Genomic DNA, 24449 nt, shown 5'->3' on the forward strand with positions numbered 1-24449 from the left:
ATAATTACCAGAGATCACACCTAATGATTTTTGCCAAATCACTTGTTGACAAACGACAAACTTCACCAGCACCACGCCTGCCTACCATGTCCTCTCTGCGAGCCACCCCATCCACACTAGCAGGGAAATGACAAACACATTAACTGAACTAGCTGCTAGGACTGTGGCACTGGAAAATCCTTAGTCCCTTCCAGCTCCTGCCTTTTACAAATGATGGCACTGAAGCCCAGAGATGTTGCCCCTCTTGCATTGAATCTCACACAGCTAATTAGGGAGTGAAGCTGGTATTAGACCTTGGGTCTCCACATTCCTAGTCCAGGCACTGGGGCGGAGAAATCTGTAAACTGGAAGATTAGCCCATTCTCTCAACTGGCTCAGGTTTGACCCCACGAAAGGGAGCAAGTAAGTCACACTCCTCCTAGTGGGGGAGGGGAAACCTCGCTATAAAATTGTCTATTTTTAGCCTCTGTATACGGCCTGCTCTCTGCAGATTCACTCTGGCTAACAGACTGCTGTGGGATTTAAGGCATGGTGTTGCGTGGTGGTTGCCATGCCAACGAAATTTAACAGAAATAGAGTTTTCTAGTAGATTATTCTGGTGGAGGCTTGAAAGCCAGATTACAGCTCTGACTCTGAAGCTTAAACGATGCAAGTGATTAGTACTGGTAGATGGTAGGTACACAATTACACTGGTTGAAAAACAGAAAACATGAATGCAATTAGTTGCATTAGGGAGATGAAGATGTAGCAGCAGATGCTACTTAATCCTTACAGTCAGTCTGGAGCAAGTTCATTCATAACCTCCCTGGATTTTCATAATTACCTGCCACTCGGTGTGTGAAATGATTTGTCTGATTCCAAAGGACTGCCTCTGATCTTCAGGCCACTTATGAGCTCTGCAACCCAGGGGACTCTGCACACACATGCGTGTTGCAGACATGGAGAAGGTATAGGAACTGATCTGGGTTCCCTTCTCAGGAGTGTATTCACATCTGAGAGGGTCCCTGTTCAGTTCTTCTAAGGTCAATTTTTGGTTAATGTAATCACCATATTTAATATATCGTAAAATACATTTCAATTCTAGAACTAGGATTTGAATCAAGCCTAACTCCAGAGTTTGGACTCTTAATTACATTGATGTGATGATTCATTTGCAAAACAAAACAAACAAAAAAACAAGCAAAAAAATAAGACAATTACTGAGATATTTACAGTTAAAATAAAATCAAGGTTGAAATGAGTAAGTTCTGAGAAGAGAGACACCCTATGGAGTCAAGAAGATTCATTAGAGTAGGTGTCCGCAGATGAACAAAACCTCTCCTTTTGACAAGAAAACCCAATGGTAACTTTTATTCCGGTTTCATATTTCAACAGTTAGATTAGGAATATTCCAAAAGAGATTTTAAAAAAAAGCTGAGTCATCAGTGTCCTTTAGAAGGAAATAAGCCTCCCTTTAGGATGATAAATCTTTACTTTTGCTGGGGGGGAGGGTGCCCCTCAGAGATGGGGGTGCGAATGGTGCGGGTGTCGTTTCTTTATTCACAACCCCGTACTTTTCTAGATTTAGTTCTGCCGGTCAACTTAGCACGAGGACACTCGCCAGGAAGGTTAGGGTAGACTCTCTAGGTTAGTTATTTGGGGATGTTAGGATGAAGAGGTCCTAACATATACACCCGGATCTTCCTGCTGGCAGATTTTCAAATAAGATGCCCAGCCGTGCTTCATCCTGATGCACACTCTCCCGCTCCCCAATAACTGTAAAGTGCGAAAAAACCCTGCCAGGGCCTGCGGAAAGCGCAGCGCCTCCGAGGCTGGCACGCTTTCCTCCTTCCTCTCCAGGGGAGCGATCCCAGCACCGCTCCCGGTGATGTCAGTGGAATCCTGAGCCCGAGCCCGCTCCATGGCTGGGGGAGGGCAGACGGTGCTCTCGGATGCTGAGCAGAGCAGGGGTGTCCCCTGCGAGACCACGGCAGTCCGGGACCCCCAGGGCATAAGCTCTCTCAGCGCGCGGGACCCCGGCGACCGCGCACGCCGCCCCCGCTGGCCCGCGCCACGCTCCGCCCTGGACGCCGCTCGTCCCGGAGCGGGGGTGCGCGGGGGGTGGGAGCGGACCAGCTCAGCCTGATTTACGGCTCTGCTGAAAACCGCTTCGCACCCGCAGCAGTAGAAACGTCGCGGCGGCAGCGGCAGCAGCAGCTGCAGGTGCAGCAACAAGTCGGGTAAGTGGGCATCTGCGCCCGCGGCCCGGCCCAGGGGGTTCGGCAGAGGGGGCCGTCCGGGCTAGGCAGTAGGTCCCGTCCCCGCACCACGGCGGGGAGTTGGGCTTCTCGGCCCCCGCCTGCGGGAACTCGTGTGCGCATGTATCCACTCTGGCACTGACGGGCTGGCACGCTGCGGGGCAGGGGCGGGGAGAGCCGGGACCCCCGAGGCACAGTCATTTCCAGCCTGCCCTGCTTAGGCAGAGGAAATTAGGGCTTGTCCGCCCACCCTGTGAACTGGAGCTTCCTCTGGGCCATTGAAACCTTGCGTACTCCCGGAGTGCGTGATTACCCATTTCCCCATGCAGGAATTCCACCCCTTCCCCTTGCTCCCTAGAATCCCGAGTTCCCCTTCTTCACCTCCGGCCTGAGTTTCCGGCCAGGGTTGGCATCCTATCTCCAGAAAACCCGTGGTCCAACAGCCCGGTGTAGCACAGGAAGAGGGTCCCCTCTTTGGGGGCCAGAGGCTTATTAACCTGGAAGCTTTGCCTAGCTGTGTGGGGACCGTTGGCGCCTCTACTTCTGAAGAGGTTGAGGGGCCTAGGAACAACACTTCTCAGTCTAGACCTCTGTTTGGGGCCCACCGCTTGTCACATTTAAGAAGAAACCCTTCCTGGAGGGAATAGATATGCGCTGCTTGTGGAATCGGGTTCCTAGCAGTCATCTGTTGCTAGGGCTAAGATAATAAATGTCTGCAAGGAAATAAGAACTTCCCGTTATTAAAAGAGTTATGCTGATACCCACCTGGTTCAAACTTCGGCCATCCTAGAGGTTGTCTTGTTAAAACAGAGACAAAACAAAGCCATCCAGAACACTCTGTTTTAATAAAATCTTGTCCGTGGCCCCACTTAACGTCCAATAGTATTTGACATATTGGGTTTCCAGATTTCAGTAAATCTGGAGTATGGGGGAGGGCATCATTATTATGATAACACTTTGATTTAAACCATCATGGCAATAATTTAAAAACAAAATTAAGGGCAAAAATCTCAGGTTGAAAATTTTTCAGCTGATTGTGTGCTTAATGCCACTGCACCTAGTTTGAGTGATAACCTTTCCTATACTTGAGGAAAGATTGCTGAGCTTGCTGTCTTAGGACCTGTTTTGGCAATTCATGTGAGTTTTTCTCATTTTTTTGTATTCATGCTTATCAGTGTCATCAGTAAAATAGGACACTTTTTTGCAGTTACTGTACTAAATTCAGGAGGGCAGGAAACTTGAATTCCACATCGGAATCTGACACTGTCCATTTGACCTTGGATTACTTACTTTACCTCCTTGCTCCAGTCTTCTCATCTGTGGAAAGGGAATGTTACCCACCTTTTTTATCCTAAGCAGGGGTTGGCAAACCTTGTCTATAAAGGCCAAGTAGTAAGTAGTTTTGACTTAGCCTGCTGTAGAGCCTGTCTCAACTACTTCACCTCTATCGTTTAGTGCAAAAGCAGCAGCAGACAATATGCAAATGAGTGGAATGTGGCTGGATTTGGTCCATGGATTGTAGGTTTTTAATTTTAGTAATAAGATATTAAATGCAAAAGTCATTTGGAATTTAAAAGCCTCTGTCCTCATGGACATGGTCAGCGACAATCATTTCAGTAGCATTTTTTAAACAGACGTGCCAATTACCTGTTTTATTCTCCCTTGCCCAGGACTTTGAGAGTAATGCAACAGAAGGCTTTTGAGGAAAGCAGATACCCCTGGCAGGAGTCCTTTGAGAATGTCGCTGTGTGCCTGCCATTCCGCTGCCCGAGGTGTGGGGACCATACCAGATTTAGAAGCCTGTCCTCATTGAGGGCCCATCTGGAATTCAGTCACAGCTACCAGGAAAGAACCCTGTTGACAAAATGCAGCCTCTTCCCGTCCCTCAAAGACACAGACCTAGTCAGTTCCTCAGAACCCCTGAAACAGGGAAAATTGCAGAGCTGTGGCAACATAGTGAAGCAGAAACCGAGCTATGTTAACTTGTGTAGCATTTCACATGAACACTGCAAGGACAGGAAGCCATTCGAGGTGGTGGCAGAGAGGCCTGTGTCCTATCTGCAGACCTACACTACGGTAGACCTACGTGCAGACTCGCTGGATGGCCCGAGGTCCAGTCCTGGCCTTCCCACCTCAGACACCAAAGCAGCTTTCGAGGCACATGTCAGAGAAAAATTCAATCGGATGGTCGAGGCCGTGGACAGGACCATTGAGAAGAGAATCGATAAACTCACCAAAGAGCTGGCCCAGAAAACGGCTGAACTGTTGGAAGTTCGGGCAGCTTTTGTGCAGCTGACTCAGAAGAAGCAGGAAGTGCAGAGACGAGAGCGGGCCCTGAATAGACAGGTGGATGTGGCCGTGGAGATGATCGCAGCGCTGAGGCAACGCCTGACGGAATCCGAAGAGGAGCTTCTCAGGAAAGAAGAGTAAGTGGCGTTGAAACAGGATGCTAACCCCGTTGCTTTAGGCCCTTCCCACCCCCTCACAAGTTACACTCGAATGTTAAGCAAGGTTTGGTTTTAATTACTTGCAGGTACCTTGGCTACATCTCCCATTGATATAGTTGAATGTAGGAGGCATAAGGCTTTTAATACTATTTACCCTCTCCACTGTGGTCTCCAGCTCAGCAACATGAAAGTCGAAATATCGAATTCCTTCTCACCTTGGAAACTGTAAACCACTACAAATAATGTTTTTAGAGAGAGGAGTAGTGCAGTCTGTTCATGGGACACTTTCCTGGCCGCGGTCGTGGGTGGGGTGGGGAGGTGGGGTGGGAGGGAGCTGAGCGGGAAGGCAGAAAGGGAGTGCTAGGGGACCCTTTCCGTCTCACTGACGGTCTCCAGGCAATAAAATCAAGAACATGAGAGGCTGTCTTATTCAAGTATACTCTAAATATAAATAATTTTGGCTTCTTTGCCATTTTGGATTACTTGTCCATATTAATTACATGTCGATAGCAGAGAATCTGTTAATTATAATTTTTATTTTGAAGAAGCAGACATTAGGAGACCCAGAGGAAGCTTCTGAGATTTCCATACTCTTCTGATTTAAGTTTGAGAATTTTCTTTTTGTAAAATACTAGACTAAGTCATGCCTGCTTGCAAAGAGTTGACACGGGTTTTTACAAGTTATAGGTGATCAGAGAAGCTATTACTTTAAAAATTATCACACTTGGAAAAGCATTTCCTTATCAATGAGGATGGATTCAACCCAAACTAGAAAAGTATATGTAACAATGCAGTGTTATTTCCCAAATGCTTAATATTGGATTTAATTTTTTTTTTTTTTTTTTTTTTTTTTTTTTTTTTTTGCGGTACGCGGGCCTCTCACGGCCCAGCGGCCACGGCCCACGGGCCCAGCCGCTCCGCGGCATGTGGGATCCTCCTGGACCGGGGCATGAACCCGTGTCCCCTGCATCGGCAGGCGGACTCTCAACCACTGAGCCACCAGGGAAGCCCCTGTTGGATTTAATTTTAAATGGAGGCTCAGAATTCACAGAACCAAAGGACGTAAAAAATTGATTGACTGAAACAGCCTAAAAGGCAGGTTTTCAAATAAGTTGAGTTCTATTATACAGATTGTCTTAATTTCATGCTTTCTTTGCCCTGTGGCACTCTTCTATTTTGCATTGTCTCTTAAAATGTAGTAAATTAAAGCTTCTCTACTTGGTAAGAGGCTGAGAAACTCTATATATTAAAGAGATCATCACTTGCTATTACTAAATGCTTACTGCCTACCTAGAGGGAAAGCCTGCTCTGCTCAAGTAGATAATTTTAAAATCATGCAGTGAGGACAGATTTGAATCAGCCATTGATTTATTGACACTTTGCTCCTAGGGAGATGATCTCCATCGAAAAATGTTTCTCTCTTGGTTCTTGATGTTTCCTGGTGGGAAGCTAGTGCCTTGACCTGCTATAGCACCCAGGATGACTAACACTGCACCACTGAAAAAATGGCACATGGGGTTGCTCTATGTGCAGAGAAAAGCCTAGAATTAAATTAGTGATATTTCTGTTTGATTGAGGAGCACTGAATTTAAAAGGCAACCAAATTAATTGTGTGCATTTACTTGTTTGTCATGTTTTATTTATTAAGTACACAGGTAATAAGGGACATGGGATTTGGGGTGGTGGCTGCCTGGAGTATGGGAGAACAGTGTGACGGTAGGGAGGAGCATATGGTTAGATGTAGGTTACCGTCAAGGATCTACCTTTTATTTTGGGTGGTGTGTTCAAGGGTGCTTTATTATTATTATTTTTTTTTTTATATTTTTTTTTTTGCGGTACATGGGCCTCTCACTGCTGTGGCCTCTCCCGTTGCGGAGCACAGGCTCCGGACGTGCAGGCTCAGCGGCCATGGCTTACGGGCCCAGCTGCTCCATGGCACATAGGATCTTCCCAGACCGGGGCACGAACCCGTGTCCCCTGCATCGGCAGGTGGACTCTCAACCACTGCGCCACCAGGGAAGCCCCAAGGGTGCTTTATTATTAAAAATAACTGGTTAACTAACTTTAGTAAAAGTGGGCCATGCATGAATCCATAGTGATAATGTTATATATGGTTAATCCAGTGCTGTTACCTGAGGACCAATTAAAAAACTAAATATACTGGTAAAAAAAAAAATTTAACAGGGTAAAATTGTATGTGTTAAAAGTCCTCCCTCCTCACCAAACATCCCCACCCCATCCTCTGGAGACAGCCACTGTTTAGTTCAGTGACTGTCCTTCTAGACCCTTCCTGTGTCCATACAATCATACGTACTTTTTATGCACATACAGAGTTACTGTGTTTTCCCAAGTGGAATCATGACACAGACTATTCTAATCAGTTTGTTATTGATGAATACATGGTTTTGTTCCATTTTTCCTGATGTTAAAAATAATGTCTCAGGGCCTCCCTGGTGGCGCAGTGGTTGAGAGTCCGCCTGCCGATGCAGGGGATACGGGTTCGTGCCCCGGTCTGGGAGGATCCCACATGCCGCGGAGCGGCTGGGCCCGTGAGCCATGGCCGCTGAGCCTGCGCGTCCGGAGCCTGTGCTCCGCAATGGGAGAGGCCACAGCAGTGAGAGGCCCACATACCGCAAAAAGAAAAAAAAAAAAAAAAAAAAAAAAAAAAAAAAAAAATAATGTCTCAGTTAACGTCCTTGTACATATATCTTCATTCATGTTTTTAGGTGTATACCTGCGGGTAAATTATGAGTTGATTTTTAGTCTGACATTTTTGAACTACCAGGGGAAAGAAAGCAATGACATTTAAAAAAACACCTTAAATGAAAATTCAGTGAAACTGCCTTAAACTTTTAAACATAAAATAAACAAAGTCTTCATTTTGTTAAGCCTTCATTTGGCCTGTGCCATTAATTTCTGTATTCAAGCCTCAAATAATCACTCTTTCTGTACATAAGATAGAACTGAAAGAGTCTTCTTTCCAGGAAGGACAGTGGAGCTCTTGGTCTGAGAGAGCAACTGTGGCCAACAGCCTCAGTGGCTACAGTGTCTAAACCCCCCACCCCAAAATGGGGAGCAGAGCAAGCCAGCTGCCCATCTGTCACACTACTGAGACCAGGGTCATTTGACTACATCTGCCTGGCTGGGCCACGCTCCTTCCTTCCACCACTGCCTCACAGTGCTAAGCCTTCCACCAAAGAGATGACCTTTCATATATGGAAGACCTGCTTGGCCAACAAACGTACCAGGAGTTGTGCTCTCCTGTTAAACCCCTCCAAACGAGCTCTCAAGGCCCATTTGTGAGAATAAGTAGGTTGCTACAGTCCCATTTGAAATTGACTTAAACTCTGGGGACCCTTTAAGACACAGATAGTAGATTTGGTTTAAAAAAAAGCACACACCTAGTATTTGACATTCACACGAGGCTCTCTTGCTTATGGATTTTCCCCATAACTTTAAAATTCTTTCTTTCATACTGAAAAAAAAAAAAAGACTTGAGGGCTGATTCTGCCTTGAGACCATCTATAGGCTGAATCAACTCGGATTACAGAAGTCATATATATGCTCTGTAACAGAGGAGACTGTTTGAATTGGCAGTGTTTTGTACTTTTGTCCTGAGTCTCATTGTACCTCCACAGAGAGGTGTCTTTATGTTTCTGGTGGGATTTGCATTGGTAGCTGAAGGACAGTGACATTGAAGGACATCAGAGAAGTGACTGTTATAAACGAACCCTGAGGGGACTGTGTAATTTTAGTTCTGGAAGGTACCCACCTTCATTTTACAGATTTGGAAAATAAAGCCCAGAACAGTAGAATGACAAGGACAAAAATTTAGTAGCAAAGCTGAAACAGGAACCCAAGTTCCCCATCTCTGCTGAGTGCTTTTTCTATTAATTCACTATGCTTCAGCCAGACTTTTGAAAATACGATATTTGCCCAGAGTATCAAGACTTAGGTAATACCAAATCTGGCCCATTTTGGAATGCTTGCTTCTCTGCTGTGTTGAGAGGGATGCCATGGTGACATCATTTATTTTTCTGATGAGATTAAAGAAAATGTCAGGTGGCATCAAAGGTGTTGGGAAATGGGGAAATGGTGGTGTCATCAGTACAGTGGTGATATTAAGCTTCTGGAACACCAACCCAGGACTTGTAACTTCCAACAAGGGCTTTTAACTTGACCCTATGGATGTCTGTTCCCAGTCAGGGTAGAGTATGTGCCACTGCCAGCCTTTGATGGCAGTGAGGGACCTCTTTGTAATTCCATCTCTAATTTCCATCCTGCTCCCTTGAGAGCTATGACAGATAGAATCTTTCCCTTCTTCCTTCATCATTTGACTTGTTCCCAGCCTGATGTCAGCCAGAAGACAAATCTTTATTGAGTGCTTGCTGAGTGCCAGGTACTGTTCTAGGTTCTGGTCATACAGTGAAAACCAAATGAGTCCAGTTCCCGCTTTCATGACAGGAGTAGACCAGCAGATAAATTAGACATTAAACATCATTAGGGATATGTTAAAAGAGACATCGAGGGGTGGCTTGAACCAGGAATGTCCATTTAGGTTTCTATCCAAAGCTGGCTGTAGAATGCTGTCCTTTGAAGGACAAGTTTGACTTGGTAACTTGCTTTGCACAACTAAACCCTCTTGCCACTTAATTACGTCTTTCCCAGTTTTGATCAGCTAAAGCAGTGCGTGGACAGCGTGGTCTCCAGACTGATCCATAGCTAGGAAGCAGGCCGAGAAAAATCATGTCAGATGTAGAGTTCAGTGGGACAGGGAGGTGTCTGTTTGTTCCACATTTTACTGCATTTATGTAAATGGGGCCTCTCTATCCAGGCTGTGTTCCATGCAGACTTACAAACCTATGTAGGAAAAACTGGATGTCAAATATTCCCTCTTAGAGATGGCATCTGGTAAAATTTGGAGACCCCCCCAAAAAATTTCTATTTGTCTCTCTCATGTCTGTCCCTCCCTCCCCCAACTACCCTCTCTGTCTGGACTGAGGGGCTTAGAATGTGGTTTTGATCTATTTATAAGAATAATTTGACTTTCTCCTTAGAGTTATTTTTTAAGTTCTTAATTAGAACCATATATTACACTTTTTGCTGTGTTCCAGGAAGTCAAAAAAGAGAGATGAGGCAAAGGGCTGATGAGAGTAGAAATGTGACATGGCTCCCGACATGCGGCAGGTGCGGATTCCACCCCGTGGGCCCCACCAGGGATACAGGAGCTGACCCCGAGCTCTGAGTGTGCAGTCTGGCTTCCAGTGCTCGGAGGTGCTTGGCTCTAGCTTTATGATTTGCCTCGTGGCTGACCTTATAGTCTGTCTGAGATGTTCTGTGATCAGTAGCTAGGCTATTTTTAGCCAGGGGTATTTTTACTGTTTCATATACCTCTGAAGAGGTTCATAAATCAGTAATGCAAAATGAAATTTAAATAACTTGGTAGAACTTTGCCCTTGGGATAAGAAGCTGTTCAAGTGTTGTTTAAGAACAGGAGAGAGGCATCAGTTTTAGATCCCACCTCCATTTCTGCAGCAGGTACCTGTGTTGTAGGTTACTTACTGGTTTTATGCCCCAATACTTGTCTGGAAAAAGAGACAAGGAAACCTACGTATCTTTTAGTCAGCTAAAGATTTTTGACTAGAGATGTAGTTAGACATCTCACGCATTCAGCAGAAATTTGTGGAGTCTCTGCTGTGTGCTGGGCTCGACATTCGGAGCTGTGGGAATCACAGGGTAGGAGCAGGCCAGGGCCCTGAACTCACTGATTTTGAGTGTGTCATGGCACGACGAGTCCCTGCAGTGTGTGCTGTGATAGGCTGCACGGTCTGTGGGAGAATACAGCAGGTCACCCAGCCCACACCTAGGCGAGTGGAGCCCTCAGGTTAGAGGGGTCATTAGAGTGGGGGCTTGGGAAGGGACCCTGGTGGAGGGAACAGCATCTGCAGAAGAAAGCATCTGGCTTGTAGGCTGAGTGGAGTTCACTGATGCTGGAGCAGAAAGGAGGTGATGTGCAGTGATGAGACCCAAGGGGATTGTAAGGCTAAAGGATGGCCATGAAAGGTGGAAACGTAGGGAGATAGACATGATAAATGGTTTGTGGATAGTAGATTACAGTGAGTGATATGATCAGTGTGTCGTCCCTCATTAACAATGCATAGTTTGGGACTTCCCTGGTGGTCCAGTGGGTAGGACTCCGTGCTCCCAATGCAGGGGGCCCGGGTTCCATCCCTGGTCGGGGAACTAGATCCTGCATGCCGCAACTGGGAGTCTGCATGCCGCAACTAAGAAGTCCACATGACGCAACCAAAGATCCCACATGCCGCAATGAAGATCCAGCGTGCCGCAACTAAAACCCTTCGCAGCCAAAATAAATAAATAAATATTTAAAACAAACAAACAAACAAAAACAATGCATAGTTCAATGCCAACGTAAAATCACAATGAACACCACGGTGCATTAACATGCATTTCCCTCTATCTCTACACCTGCTTCTAGAGTGTGTTGTTCACGTGACAGTATATCTTTGATTTTTTTTTTGAAATTAACCCATCTTTAGCCCACCTCAGAAGAAGGAATTGAAGGGGTTCAATCTGTAAAAAATAGAGTATTATCTATGTTTTAGACCTTATAACCATCCTGTAAATAAATGAGTGCATGAGTGAACAGGTATTTTTTTCTCAATAAAACTTTGATTGTACTGAAGGGGCTTTTTCACTCAGTGCTTCTTTCTACTGTGTTTGTTTCTGAATGCCTGTGAATCTCAGGATACTGAAAGATTTCTAGGTCTGCAAATCATTCAGCATGATAACGAACTTCAGGCCAGTTTCTTATACTATAGTGGTATTCTGGTATCTTTTCCTTTAGTATCAGATATTGCTTTAAATAAGCATATTTTCCACTGAAGCTTAAAACCTCGACTTCAGTCATTTTTAACCTTTTTAAAAAAATAAATAAGAAATCAAAGATAGGCCTGGAAGCAGCCTAGAATCAGTTAGTGAATTTCCCCAGAGCTGGTCTGCACCCACACCTGGATTAAATTTCAGGTTTGCCCTTATCTTCTCATCTGGCCTTCCAGCTTTACACTGTATTCTGAGTTAGGGTTGAGAACTTAAAATAAAACCACACAGGTCTTTTACTCTGCTGTCTGATAGCATGTGTTATTCTTTTTTTTAGTCACATTCAGCCCAGCTTTGTAATTTTGTATTTATTTCAGTATTTGTTTCTTTTAAAAGAAAGACCCCACTATGTGAGGGGTCTGTGTAAGACAGCCAGATCCAGCCTGCCACCTGTTTTTGTGGAGCCCCGTGCTAAGAATTGTTTTTATATTTTTAAATGCTTGAAAAAAATTCAAAAGAGAAATAATAATTCATGATATATGAAAATTATATGAAATTCAAATTTCAGTGTCCATAAATTAAGTTTTATTGTTACACAGCCTCTGTGGCTCTTTTGTGCTAGGCAGACTTGAGTAGTTGTAATGGAGACTGTACGGACTGCAGAGCCTAAAATATTTACTCCCTGGCCCTTTACAGAAAAAGTTGGCTGACCCCTGGTTAGACAGTAAGCTTCATGAGGACAGCCACCGGTTCATGAATGCCCTCGCACTAAGCCCAGTACCTTGCAGCATTCAGTAGATGTTTGTTGAGTTCCTGAATAATGGAGTAAATAAATGTATGGATTGTGGCTGCATCGTACTAGAGTTCTAGCCCACGTCGTCCACCCTTACCAGAGTTCTGAGGTTTAGGATCACCCTGTACATGGCATGGCAGCAGTTCTCAAACTTTTTGGCTTCACTTCCCCTTACACTCTTAAAAAAATCTGAGGACCCCAAGAAGCTTTTCTCTGTGTGGGCTTTACCTATCAATATTTACTGTATTAAAAATTAAAATTTAGAAAGTAAAAAAGACACTAATGCATATAAAAATAATGATATTAAATCCATTACTTGTTAACATAACATATTTTTGTGAAAAATAACAATTTTCCCAAAAACAATTTAGTGAAAAGAGTGGTATTGTTTTCAAAGTTTTGCAAATACTTTTAATGCCTGGCTTAATAGGAGGCAGCTGAACCTTAGTTCTGCCTTTAATGTGTTGCAAATTTGTTGTTTTGGTTGAAGTAGATGAAGGAAATCCAGTCTCACACAGATATGTAGTAGGAAAATGGAGAGGCTATGTTAATAGCCTTTTGAGAGAATAGTGGATATTCTGCTTTGATGTTATGCCAGAGCTTGACAATTGGTAGTTTCTCAAAGGTTAACTGCAATGTGGAATCTGAAACCACATCAGTGAACAAACATTTCCTTCTCCCCTCCATTGAAATCCATTGGTCTGTCTTGCACTTTGAATGGATATTTTACTGTTTGGAGTATAATTATTAAAGAAAGTACAAATGCAAAGTAGTTAAATCTCTTTCTTTTTCATTCAGGAAATTCACAAGATTCCTTGGGAAAATAAGAGTTGTTTCTGGATATTGTTAATCCAGACTGAACAGGATGTGAAAGGGGGATTTGAAGTTGTGTACATGTGCTATTCCACAGTTAATCACTAGTTTCTGTTCCTGTTTTTACCTAATACAGATACCCAAACACAATCTCAGTATGAACTCCTCCAGCCCTTGTCTCGTGTAACTTCTCTTTTAAAGTTAAATCATCACTGTTTTAACTGTCTTTTTTTTTTTTTCCTTAGGTGATATGAAACATCCATAAACTGAAATTAGGTTAGCATTGGTGCCAGGTTGTTTGGAAAAAAGGGTATTAACTCCTTAGCTTTAGGGGCCAAGATAATTGAATGAGGGAGGTTAGAAAAAGACGCTTCATTTTTACAACATAACACACTCCACAATCAACTAGTGGCATTAATGTTTTAAAAACTTTTATATGGAACCAGTAATAAAACATCACATGATTTAAAAGTGCAGCCACAATCATAAGCTGTATTGCATTCAGATTTGTTTTCTTGCTTTTGAGATGTTAATTCTATGGGATTAAGCTGTCAAATATTGCTGTCTTATATTCTAAACTGTACAGCCTGAGAGCTCAAGAATAGTAAATATGCACAGAGAAAAAAAAAGACTGGAAAAAATACACCAGAATGTTCACAGTAGTTACCTCTGGGTGGTAGGATTATGGGTCATTTTTTGTTTCTTCCCTGTCCTTTTTAAACATTGACTACAACAAATATTTATTGAATATTATGTGTCATGTATTGTGCTGAGAGATGGGCTTACAGCAAAGAACAAAAAGCTGATTCAGTCCCTGCTCAGTTAGATCTTCCATAGGTCACTTTTTGTATTTCCCATAATAAACATGAAATATTTCTGTAATGAGATAAATATAGTAAATATTATAAACCAAAATGAATTGAAAAAATACACTGGCTCTTTTTGCTATGTTTTTGGTTTTGGTGGGCGAAAGGGTTGTGGGTTTTTGGTTGTTTCCCCTGTAAGTACCAATTTGGAGACTGGTTTATGAGTCAGTTATCCTAAACATCACCAAACATCACCACTAAACATCACTTGGCTCCAAATGAATTGAAGCCTTGATATTGGAAAGAGGAAGCAGCAGCCATTTCCTGGGCTTTGTTTTTGGTGGTGCTTTTGAGCTGTGTGAAGATATTCCATCCAAAGGTTCTCAGTTGTTAACTAAGAACCATGACAGGGCTGGATGTGGCACCTGGATGGACCCTCCACTGTTTTGCTGCTGGTTGGGGTTTGTGACTTACCTAGGAGGCAGGTCAGAGCCAAATGACGGCAGAGCTTGAAAACTGGCTTGTGTCCGTGGCTTGAACAGCTTGGAAAGTGCACATCTTCTATTCAGGGCTCATACGGAAACATCTGGAAATAAACTTGAAACTTGATGAAAGAGAACTTTCCAAAAGGACTCTTATTTCCTATATGTGACTACTTCTTAGCTCCTGAAAGATAATGGAATTATTATGGGCTCTGGGTTTATGTTTGATCTGGATAGGAAACTAGAAAAAAGGGGACTGGTATGATGAGCAATTTTTGGAGTGAATCATTGTTAGAACCAGTCTCTTTTCTGTTTTTATAAATATATACTTTTATAAATATATAACATAACATTTTACAGAGACGTTTGACTCTGTAGGAAGTGTCAGAAAAGTTTCAGTATGGCCAAGTGTGATGTAATATATTTATGAGAGGAAAGTCATGACTAATTGTAAAAGTGGCTCCCTGACTAGTTGTACAGAATAAAGGATCTGGAAGCCACCACCAACTGTTTTGCAAAGACCTTCTTTGAAACTATGACTTCCTGAGCTGAACATCCCTGAAGTTCTACTCTCAACAAATTATGGAGCTTAGCAGAAAATAAAGATCAAGTGGAGGTTGAGAAGATTCAGAGAAGGCAATGAATTTAATGAACTCTCTAGAACAACTGCATGAGGTTAGATTTAAAAAAACATTTAGATTTCGATTTTTTAATCTAAAATGAATGAAGTTTAGGGGGACAATGATCAGAGTCCTTAGAATCTTGGTTCTGTGTGAGTAGAACATAGCCAGAAACATGAGGGACCACTGTTTGAAGGTTGAGAGTTCAAAGACACATAAAGGAAATACTATATCCAACAGGTAGTGAAATTATGGAAATCATTAGCTCCAGTGAGTGTGACAAAACATACAAAGGGGATGGCCAAAAAGATCTTCATGATTTCTTATTAAGTGAGGCAAATCAAATGAGAGATTTGTGATACTGTATTCCTATTGGTAGTACTGATTTGTGTGTGTGTGTGTGTATTTGTAGAGATGTTTGTGAGGATGGTTACCAAAATGTAAACAGTGGTGGTCTTAGAATAATGGGGTTTCAGGTGATATTTTCTTCATTATATTTTAATGTGTTTGAATTTTTTATAAAGAACTTATTTAGTTATAATTCAGTAAAGTATTATTTTCATACTTGCATTAGAAATAAAAAGATATAAAATAGTAATATAGTTACTAAAATTCTTCTGGATTTCTGAATCACAATGAATTATGTAGGTAACGGTATTTTGCTCAACTTTTTAGGGAAGGGCAACCTGAACATTGCTTCTCCTATGCAGCTAAAGTAGCTTCCCCAACAGACCTTGGATCTACCTCAAGATGGCAGTTCTTGGACTGTTTCATTCTTAGCTCAAAAATATACTATTGGACATGGTGACTCATTTTATATGCTTTGGTGCTCAGTGTGGCCTCTTGCTTCCATACTTCCTTCCCTGTAGTCTTTTCTTCCCCAATAGCCAGACTTTTAAAATGTAAGTCAGAACTTTTCTCCAAAGTGGCCAGTGGTTTCCCATCTCATAATAAAATCTGGCACACTGACCTCTGAGGCCCCGCCTGGCTCCCTGCTCCGGCTGTCCTCCTCTCCCCACTCTGCTCTGTCCTTGCAGGCTGTACCTCAGACCATTCTGCACATTCCCACCGAGGACCTGGCTTGCTCTTCCCAGCTATCTGCATGGCTGTTCCTTGCTTCCTGGTGTCTGTTCAAATGCTGCCCCATCCAAAAGGTTGTCCTGACTTTACTTTCTATAGTTTCACTTACTCCTTCCCTCCCTCCATCATTCACTGTCCCCTTGCCCTGTTTCTCCTTAGCACTTACCACCATAGGACATATATGTTTATTTGTATACTTTATAGTGACTATCTTCTTCTACTAAAATGTAGTCTCTAAATGTATCACTTAAAATGTAATTTCATCTCCTTTATCATGCTGTGGCCATACTGCCTAGGGCAGTACCTGACACATAGTAGGCACTCAGTAAATATGTATTGAATGAATGAATTCCTGTCTCGCTTCTCCATTTTGTGTTCTGATGTTTTTGCCTTGCAGAGAAGTGGTTACATTCAACCATTTCCTGGAAGCAGCCGCTGAGAAGGAGGTTCAAGGGAAAGCTCGGCTCCAGGACTTTATTGAGAACTTGCTGCACCGGGTAGAACTGGCGGAAAAGCAGTTGGAATACTATCACAGCCAGCAGGCCGCTGGCCTCCGCCCGGACACCAGTGAGCACGTGGTGAGTCATGCAGGCCCTGCACCAGGTGTGAGGGCTGTGATATATCAGGTGGGGTCAAGGACAGAAGAAAAGGGAACTGGGGAATGATTTGCAGGAATTTTCTAGACGTCATTTGAAAGCACTGCCCTGGCCATGCCTGTGTCGTGGAAGTGATACAGGTGAGTTCAAGACACTTGGAAGTAAGCAACATCCTGGATGCATGGTCTCCATTTCTTCACTCTCCAGCTCCACACCAAGCTGAGTTGGTAGAAATATTTTTATATTGTAGAATGACAGTTTGAAGTATACAAAGAAATCATCTGTCCCTACCTTGGTGTCAAGTATATTGGAAGTTATTATCCTGTTTTGGAGCTCTTCAAGGAATCTTCTGAAAACTTTCATGCTTCTTAGTTAGCAAAATTTAACCACATTTTTTCTTTAATAGGAAGGAAAACACTATTTGGTAGTCTCTATAGGTGAAACATTCTTTAAGTAGATTTTCAAAAAGGCTAAGAAAAATTCACAGGTGATATGCTATAATACATTTTTGCATACAATTTTACATATAGTTTCAGGGACTTAAAAAACGCTTAGAGCCCAAATGAGAACCCTGAATATGGATGAAGGTCCAGACTCTCATGAGTGGCTTTTTTTTTTGGCTGCGTTGGGTCTTCGGTGCTGCGCGAGGGCTTTCTCTAGTTGTGGCGAGCGGGGGCTACTCTTTGTTGTGGTGCACGGGCTTCTCATTGCGGTGGCTTCTCTTGTTGCGGAGCATGGGCTCTAGGTGCGCGGGCTTCAGTAGTTGCAGCACGTGGGCTCAGCAGTTGTGGCGCACACGGGCTTAGTTGCTCCACGGCATGTGGGATCTTCCTGGACGTGGATTGAACCCATGTCCCCTGCATTGGCAGGCAGATTCTTAACCATTGCGCCACCAGGGAAGGCCCTCATAAGTGGCTTGATCAAGATTACCTGGTCTCTTCAGAGGGTGGGGTGTTTACAAATAACCATGCTGTAGCTGTCGGAGGTGGATGGCCATATTTGCCCTCTATACAATTTCCTTGGTGGTATAAACAACAAAGCCAAAGAATGGATTTTTGAAAACCTAAAGTGGTTTATTTATAACATTTTCATTATCCATTGAATTTTATTTATGCTTACCACCTTCCCAGAAGATTTAAAGATGATTCTTTTACTAACCCCCAAATGGACCATATATATGAGGAAAAGAAAAATAGGAAACATTTATGCTAACCAAAAGGTTAGTAAGGTTGCTATTGGTTGATTGAAAAGTTTAGGTTGAACAGTCTGGAAGCCAAGATTTACAGGATACATGATTAAATAATCGAAGAAGGAATGAAATGAAAGGCTTGTGGATAAAAGAAGGAAGACCAGAGGGAGAGAGACAGCAGGAAAGAACAGAGACATGGAGGAATGAGAGAAATGAAGAATCTTACACAGTGCCTGCTGTAGTAACGTTCCCTCAGCCTTCGAGCCGTACAGTTGGGCAAGCGCCAGAACTTCCCAGTCAGGAACAAAGTAGACTGGAAGGAAGTAAATGTGTCATGTTTGTGAGGTTTCAGTAACTGTCATCCAAGCAGTTGCCGCTACCTGACGTATTTATTATTTTCCAGGTGGGTGTCTGTGGTCTCCTGAGAAGGAACGTTTATTCCCCTCCTCGATTCCCCTGTCACCTCCTTGGGAAATGCAAGAGTGCAGTCTCGGCTGGAGGGACACTCTGAGCCCTTTCCTGCCTCCTTCTTCCACCTTGCCATCTCTCAGGGGAGGGTTGTGTCATGAGGTCACTGAGCCCAGATGTGAGGTGAGAGGGCCTGGCTTCTAGATCATTCCCACCCTGCTTCTGACTGGATGAGACAGTTTGTCTTCCTGGGCCTATCATTCTTCTATAAAATGAAGCAGTGGGACTAGATACTGTATAAGGGCTTTTGGCCTCTTAAATTCTGTGATCATCACCTGACTTTGGTGGTTAGGAATTCTAAAATTAAAATGTAGCCATGATATTTTCAGTATTTAGTCTTATTAGTAGCCCAGAACTAAGAAATGTATAAATTATTAGTAACCCAGAGCTAAGAAGGTCTCAGAGAAAATAATGGAAGGCAACAAGAAAGAAAGGAAGCCCATTAGTTCTCGCCTTTATTTATATTTCCGTGCTCACTTCTTCTGCTGACTTTACTTTTCCAGCTTGGAAACTGAACACCTTTTAAAAGACATGGCCAGTCATTACTTCTCATCCTGCTGTATCACGTAATCAAAAGTTGAACAGCATCTCAGCTCTTCTAGTCAGATGTATAGATATAAAATTGTGTGTGTGTATGTGTACACATAACATATATATACACACACGCACACATAAGTATGTGTATACACATACACACACACACATATACATACATACAAATATGGTAGGACATTTAATTAATAAATATTTGTTTTTGTTATGTCCCAAAACCTGACATCATCTGCCTTCTTCAGATTTGATGTACATAAGGAAGAGTTGACTAATTCAGATCAAATAAAGTGCAGTTAAGACTGTAGCAGGGAATTTAGAAGTGAGAGCTGTCTGTGAGTAGGGCATGATCAGGCTGTAGTGAGGTGAGCTGACTTTTGGAGGGAGAACACATTGCCCTGAGAAGACCAAGAATGAGATGTTTGATTTCTGAAAGTATGGGCAGATGTGGTTTCCCCTGTTTTCATGTATAGTCCTCTAAACTCTACTTTGGACCATAGTGTACCACGTTATGAGACAGTCTACAAACCCTAAGACCATTTTACCTTTTTACTTAGTCTGTTTCATCATAATAAAATACATTCACCACGTCTTTGATGTCATTAAGCTACTCAGTCTGGCCTCTCTGGTATCTGTGGCTATGGATACATGGAAGAACTTGGATTCTTTTAGCAGGAAAACCTTTGAATTGTATCTTTAGTAACCTATTTGGCCCAGCTGAATGAAGGTGCAGGGCACCAAGAAGCCTAGGCTTCTGGAGCCTCAGCCCCGCCCAGGAGAGCTCCTTGCCGCAGTGCACCCCAGGATGGAGCAGAACTTTCTGACTGACTCCCCCCACCTCCGCTCCCTCCTCCAGAACAGTGGGGAATGCTGTCAGGAGCCTGCTTGGCTCTTGCCACCTCCAGCAAGGCTGCTGTACAGAAACAGTGCGGCCTTGTCATCTCCCTACTTTTCCAACCCCCAGTTCCCTCCCTCTCTCCTCTTCCCTCTTTTTCTCATTACCACCTCCAGAGAGTAGTGACATTTCTAGATTGATGTGTTAAATTGCTTCTTTCTAAGATGTCTTCTAGCTTTAAGATTCTTTTGTGCTCTAGAAGAATTTCCTTCCCCCTCATATTTAGTGCCTTTTCTGAAATAATGTTTCGGCATATGTATCTTTCCCTTAATCCTCTTGAGCATTTATGTTCTTTTTCACCTGGCTGGTTTCTAAAAATGTAATATGCTTACTCAGATAATTTGCCTGTATGCTCAGAAACATGCTGTCGAATTAGACACAAAGTGACCTAATATCTCATCTGCCAAAATCACTCACAGAACTGCTCAAATGGAAGGTCATGAAATAGCTTGGATAATCTTATTTTAAGCATTGCATTTATTTCCTGCAGGTTGCTAAATTAGGACTAGCAGTAATTCATTTAACATATTTACTGGGGATGCAGTGCTTACTGGGTGCTGAGGAAACTGCTGTGAATGAGATCGGTGAGGTCCCTGGTCTCAGGGAGGAGGGGCGCACAATAAGCAAACAGATAATGAAGATAATTTCGTATAGTGATAACTACTATAAAGAAAAAAGTAAGATGATATGTTTGAGATGGCCACTTTAGCTTTAGCAAAAAGCTTTCAAAAAAAGCCTTGCTGAAGAGGCAACATTTGCACTGTGACCTGAATAACAAGGACGCAGCTCTGTGAGAATTTGGAAGTGGAATATTCTAGGCAAAGGAATAGGAAATGCAGCTGCCTCAGGAGGGAACAAGCTTGGCATGTTTGAGTGGTGGGTGATAAGTCAGAGAGGTAGGAAGGATCCAGATCAGGCTGGGGCTTCTTGGTCATATAAGGAGTTTGCATATGTTCCATTGCACACGGGGAAGCCATTGGAAGGTTTTAAGTAGGAGGTGATCTGTGTTTTAGCAAAATCACTCTGCTGCTCTGTGGGGAATTGACTGGAGGAGTGCAAGAATGAGCGACAAATTAGAAGGCTCTTCTGTTGTGGCAGGTGAGGGGGGATGGCAGCTTGGGTAGATACGAGTAGAGAGAGGTGAAGGATATTGGATATGTTCTTGGAGGAAAATTGACAAGACCAGTTGGCCTTGCTGAAGGATTAGATGTAGCTGGTGAGGGAAAGTGAGGAGTCAAAAATGAGTCCAAGGTTTTGGCCTGAAAAATTGAGTATATACAGAGGGGAAGTTGGGAGGAGGGCTAGGTGTCCAGTTTCTCAAAGCCTATAATAACCTGAGACACCATATTTGTCTTTTAGAAGTACTTAAATTGGCTCTCAGTGCAAGGTTATTTATATTTTTTCAACCTGAAACCTTGACCAAGGACTCTCTTGATCCCCATCTTCATACCCTCCTCTCCCTAAATAAAAAGAAGACAAAGTAGTTGGACCAGGAGAAAATGGAGGTAGGTAGTTGGGCTAAGTGGGAAGAGCATTTCCATCTGCGTGAGGCTGTGGAGGCCAGAAGGAACACTGGCCTCTTGTGTTCACAGGGAGGAGAGCACATGAAGTTCTTTGGTGCCTGTGATATCGGCCCCACCTCCACCCCAAGCCTCATAATCTAGCAGATCACTGTTGGCCTTTTCCCTGGTGAGAGAAGCACACACACACACAACTTTTGCATAAAATTCCAAAGGGAATCATGTACCCATAGGCAATACATCATTACACTATATGCTTGCATACATACATACAGTAAAGTTGAAAACATTTCATCATGCCTCAATAATAATAATTTTTTTTAAGTGGGCAAGTATTTAAAGGAAGAAAAACCCTGTAAGTTTTTAGAGTTTATATACACACTAAAATCCATTCAAGGAGCCCAGCTGATGGGGAGTGGGGGCAGGCGGACTGGGAGAAAGAGGGTAGAAATGCTGATGCCTTTGGGGTTCCCGGAAACTACCAGTCTGGTGTTTGCCGGAGCCATCTGTTCCCCCTTTGTACATTGCAAGACCTCATGACCCTCATGCAAGGAATGTGCCTTTTTCTGTTCACGTTTACTACTCTCATGCCAAACCCAGCCAGCGTGGACAGGGTCAGCAATAATGCTGACTTTCAATTGTGTCCCAAGGCAGAAGGCAGGAGTACCATCTTACCTTCTTAGGCACGTGACCCTCAGAAGTCTGCTGAAGAAAGCTGCTTTCTGATTTGCTCCTGACTAAAGCTCAAGCTTCACACAGAAGACCTGGAGGAAGATCCTGTTATGCTGAGCTTGGTTTTTCGAGTGATTTGAGTATAGCAGGGATGCATGTCTTGGCCACGCTGCGCCAGGATGGCCCTTTCTCCACATTCTCTTTGTCGTCCTTTTCTTCTGTCAGTCTGCTTGCGGATGTGACGCCACTTCTTTCAGTAAAGGCTGCATGAGGGAGGTTAGGAATACACTATAAATACACTTGCCTATAAAGTGTCTGGTGACATGTGGAACACAAAATGATAATTATCATTTATTCTGCAAATGATATTCTGAGCCCAGCCACAAAAGTGCATGCAGATATTTTATTGAGTGTGGAAAATAACCTCAAAGATAGATGGCCTCAGGACATTTGTGGAGCTGGTCTTCATATGCTCTCATTTTAGAAATGATGTATTTTAGGCAATAAACATTTTATGCCAATTTTCCCCATAGCTGGTACACTGTGACCAGACATAGCTGTAGTAAATTAGCTGCAAATACAGCCTGAATCAATCAAGAAATAATGGCACATCATTCCAGTTTTTAAAAACATGTTTCTTCAAGTGTTGCTCTCTTGAGGGGCTGTTTAACTTTTTGAAATTTTTGAGATCTGCTGATACTGGCTTCTTGGAAATCTCAGAACAGGGAGCCACAGAGGCTTCCTGAGTAAGCAGAGCTGATCATGAAATATTCTTGTTCTCCGTGGTGATGGATGGTGCCATGGGCAGTGATCCCGATACCAGTTACTGGCTTCTTTAAAGGGAATACGATTTCTTAAAAATATAAGCAAGGAGGATTTTAAAAACCGAGTCCAACCTTTAAGTGAAGTAATGTTTTGTCTTATTTGTTTTCCTTCAGCTTACAGATATCTCCTCAAATAGGAAATCCAAATGCCTGTAGGTATATCTTTTTATACTTAGGCTATTTGATAATGTTTGCATAATATGTTTTCCTGTTGCACTTTATATGATATCTATAATATAAATGGATTTGAGAGTTTCAGGAGAAAATTTACCTGTTTGTGTACCTAACTTTCTAAAATGTGGATGTGACTTTTAACTCTGCTAATAGTCTGTGAGTATATGGCAGTATGATAGTACTGCAGGAGTCTTTTTAAAATATTGTATAATATAACTTTCTCTTATTGTGCTATAGTGTAGTCATAATATCTCTATAGCACTATTAATGTAGTGTCCATACTAATTTATATATATATATATAAATTTATACTGTGAATCATATACTTTATGATAGCTGCACTACAGATTTGTTTGAATCCCCTAGAAGTCACTTAAAGAGTCAAGAGATATGGGTTCTGGTCCCATCTTCTCCATAGACCACTGTATGTATTACCCTGGATAGTCATTTAAGTTTTCTATACCTCAGTTTTTATCACTGGTAAATAAGACTAGTAATATCTCCCTGGGAATTTAGTATCATGAGATCACTTCATGAAGGCCATAGAAATTTTTGGAAGAAAAATATCAATATATATTATTTGTTTTACTGGCAGCATTATTGCCACCTTAGCATGCAGGAGTGATTGTTCCATGAGTAGTTTTTATTCTTTTAAGGATTTAAAGAAATCTTTCTTTCTGTTCATCTCCCTCCTCCCCCCCAACCATTTGTAGAAGCCGAGGGCACCCACATTCTGTGTGTAACCACCCTGATCTCAAGACCCATTTCCATCCAAAGGGAAGGAGCTACCTGAAAAAAGCCAAGGATGACAGAGCCAGCATGCAGCCTGCTAATAAGTCCATGCACGAACAGGCCGAGTCCACAAGAGAACTCTGCAGACCAGCAAAGAAAGGGGAGCCTCTAGGATTTACCCGGAAAGGCAACATAAGGCCCAAAATGGCCAAAAAAAAGCCAACAGCGATTGTGAACATCATCTAAAAGGGTGGGTGGCTCTGGACAACCACCACTGGGCTTTGGGAATGTTGTTCTAGGGGTCAGTAATGTTCTTTTAGACACAAGCCATCATAAAACACATTTCATGTCCATACAGGCACCTGGATTAACCAGAATTTAACAAACGGAAATCTCGGTGAACCAGAATTTTTTACAAGTCCCTTTTGGAAGCAAGAGGCAAATTACAGAAAGAATTTTTTTAAAATGCAAGCAGTCTTATTCCAAACTTTTAGTAAAATGAAGCTCCAACTTCTAAAACGATTAGCCTGTCTCCAGCTGTTTCCACATCTGGAGTTCTGTGCAGTGGTTAATTCTCAGGCCCAAGGCCAAAGAAGAGTCAGGCACCGGAAAAAAACTCAGCCTGTGCCCCCTGCTCTGTGAATTGTGAGGCAAGGAATGGAAATGTAAAGTTCTGTTAATAGTAGTGAAATAAACATATTTTTGTTTGTTT

At 42.8% G+C, this 24449-nt stretch overlaps 1 protein-coding gene and 1 long non-coding RNA gene across 2 annotated transcripts; one reads left to right on the forward strand and one right to left on the reverse strand.

Moving 5' to 3' along the window:
• The first annotated feature begins 1875 nt into the window (after nucleotides 1-1875).
• On the forward strand, nucleotides 1876-24449 carry ZNF365 (zinc finger protein 365). Its single transcript, XM_081229645.1, has 5 exons — nucleotides 1876-2219; nucleotides 3908-4663; nucleotides 16516-16696; nucleotides 22946-22983; nucleotides 23719-24449. Exons 2-5 carry the CDS (start codon nucleotides 3921-3923, stop codon nucleotides 23981-23983), a joined length of 1227 nt encoding a protein of 408 aa, XP_081085771.1. The 5' UTR covers nucleotides 1876-2219; nucleotides 3908-3920; the 3' UTR covers nucleotides 23984-24449.
• Nucleotides 4592-22462, reverse strand: LOC308614866. The gene is made up of 3 exons (XR_014015448.1): nucleotides 22011-22462; nucleotides 14411-14522; nucleotides 4592-4646 (listed from the first exon to the last, which is right to left on the reverse strand). It is a non-coding gene; the product is annotated as an uncharacterized lncRNA (long non-coding RNA).

This window comes from Mesoplodon bidens (genome assembly GCF_964165515.1).
Source record: "Mesoplodon bidens genome assembly, chromosome: 1".
In the NCBI taxonomy this organism is placed as follows: Eukaryota; Metazoa; Chordata; class Mammalia; order Artiodactyla; family Ziphiidae; genus Mesoplodon; species Mesoplodon bidens.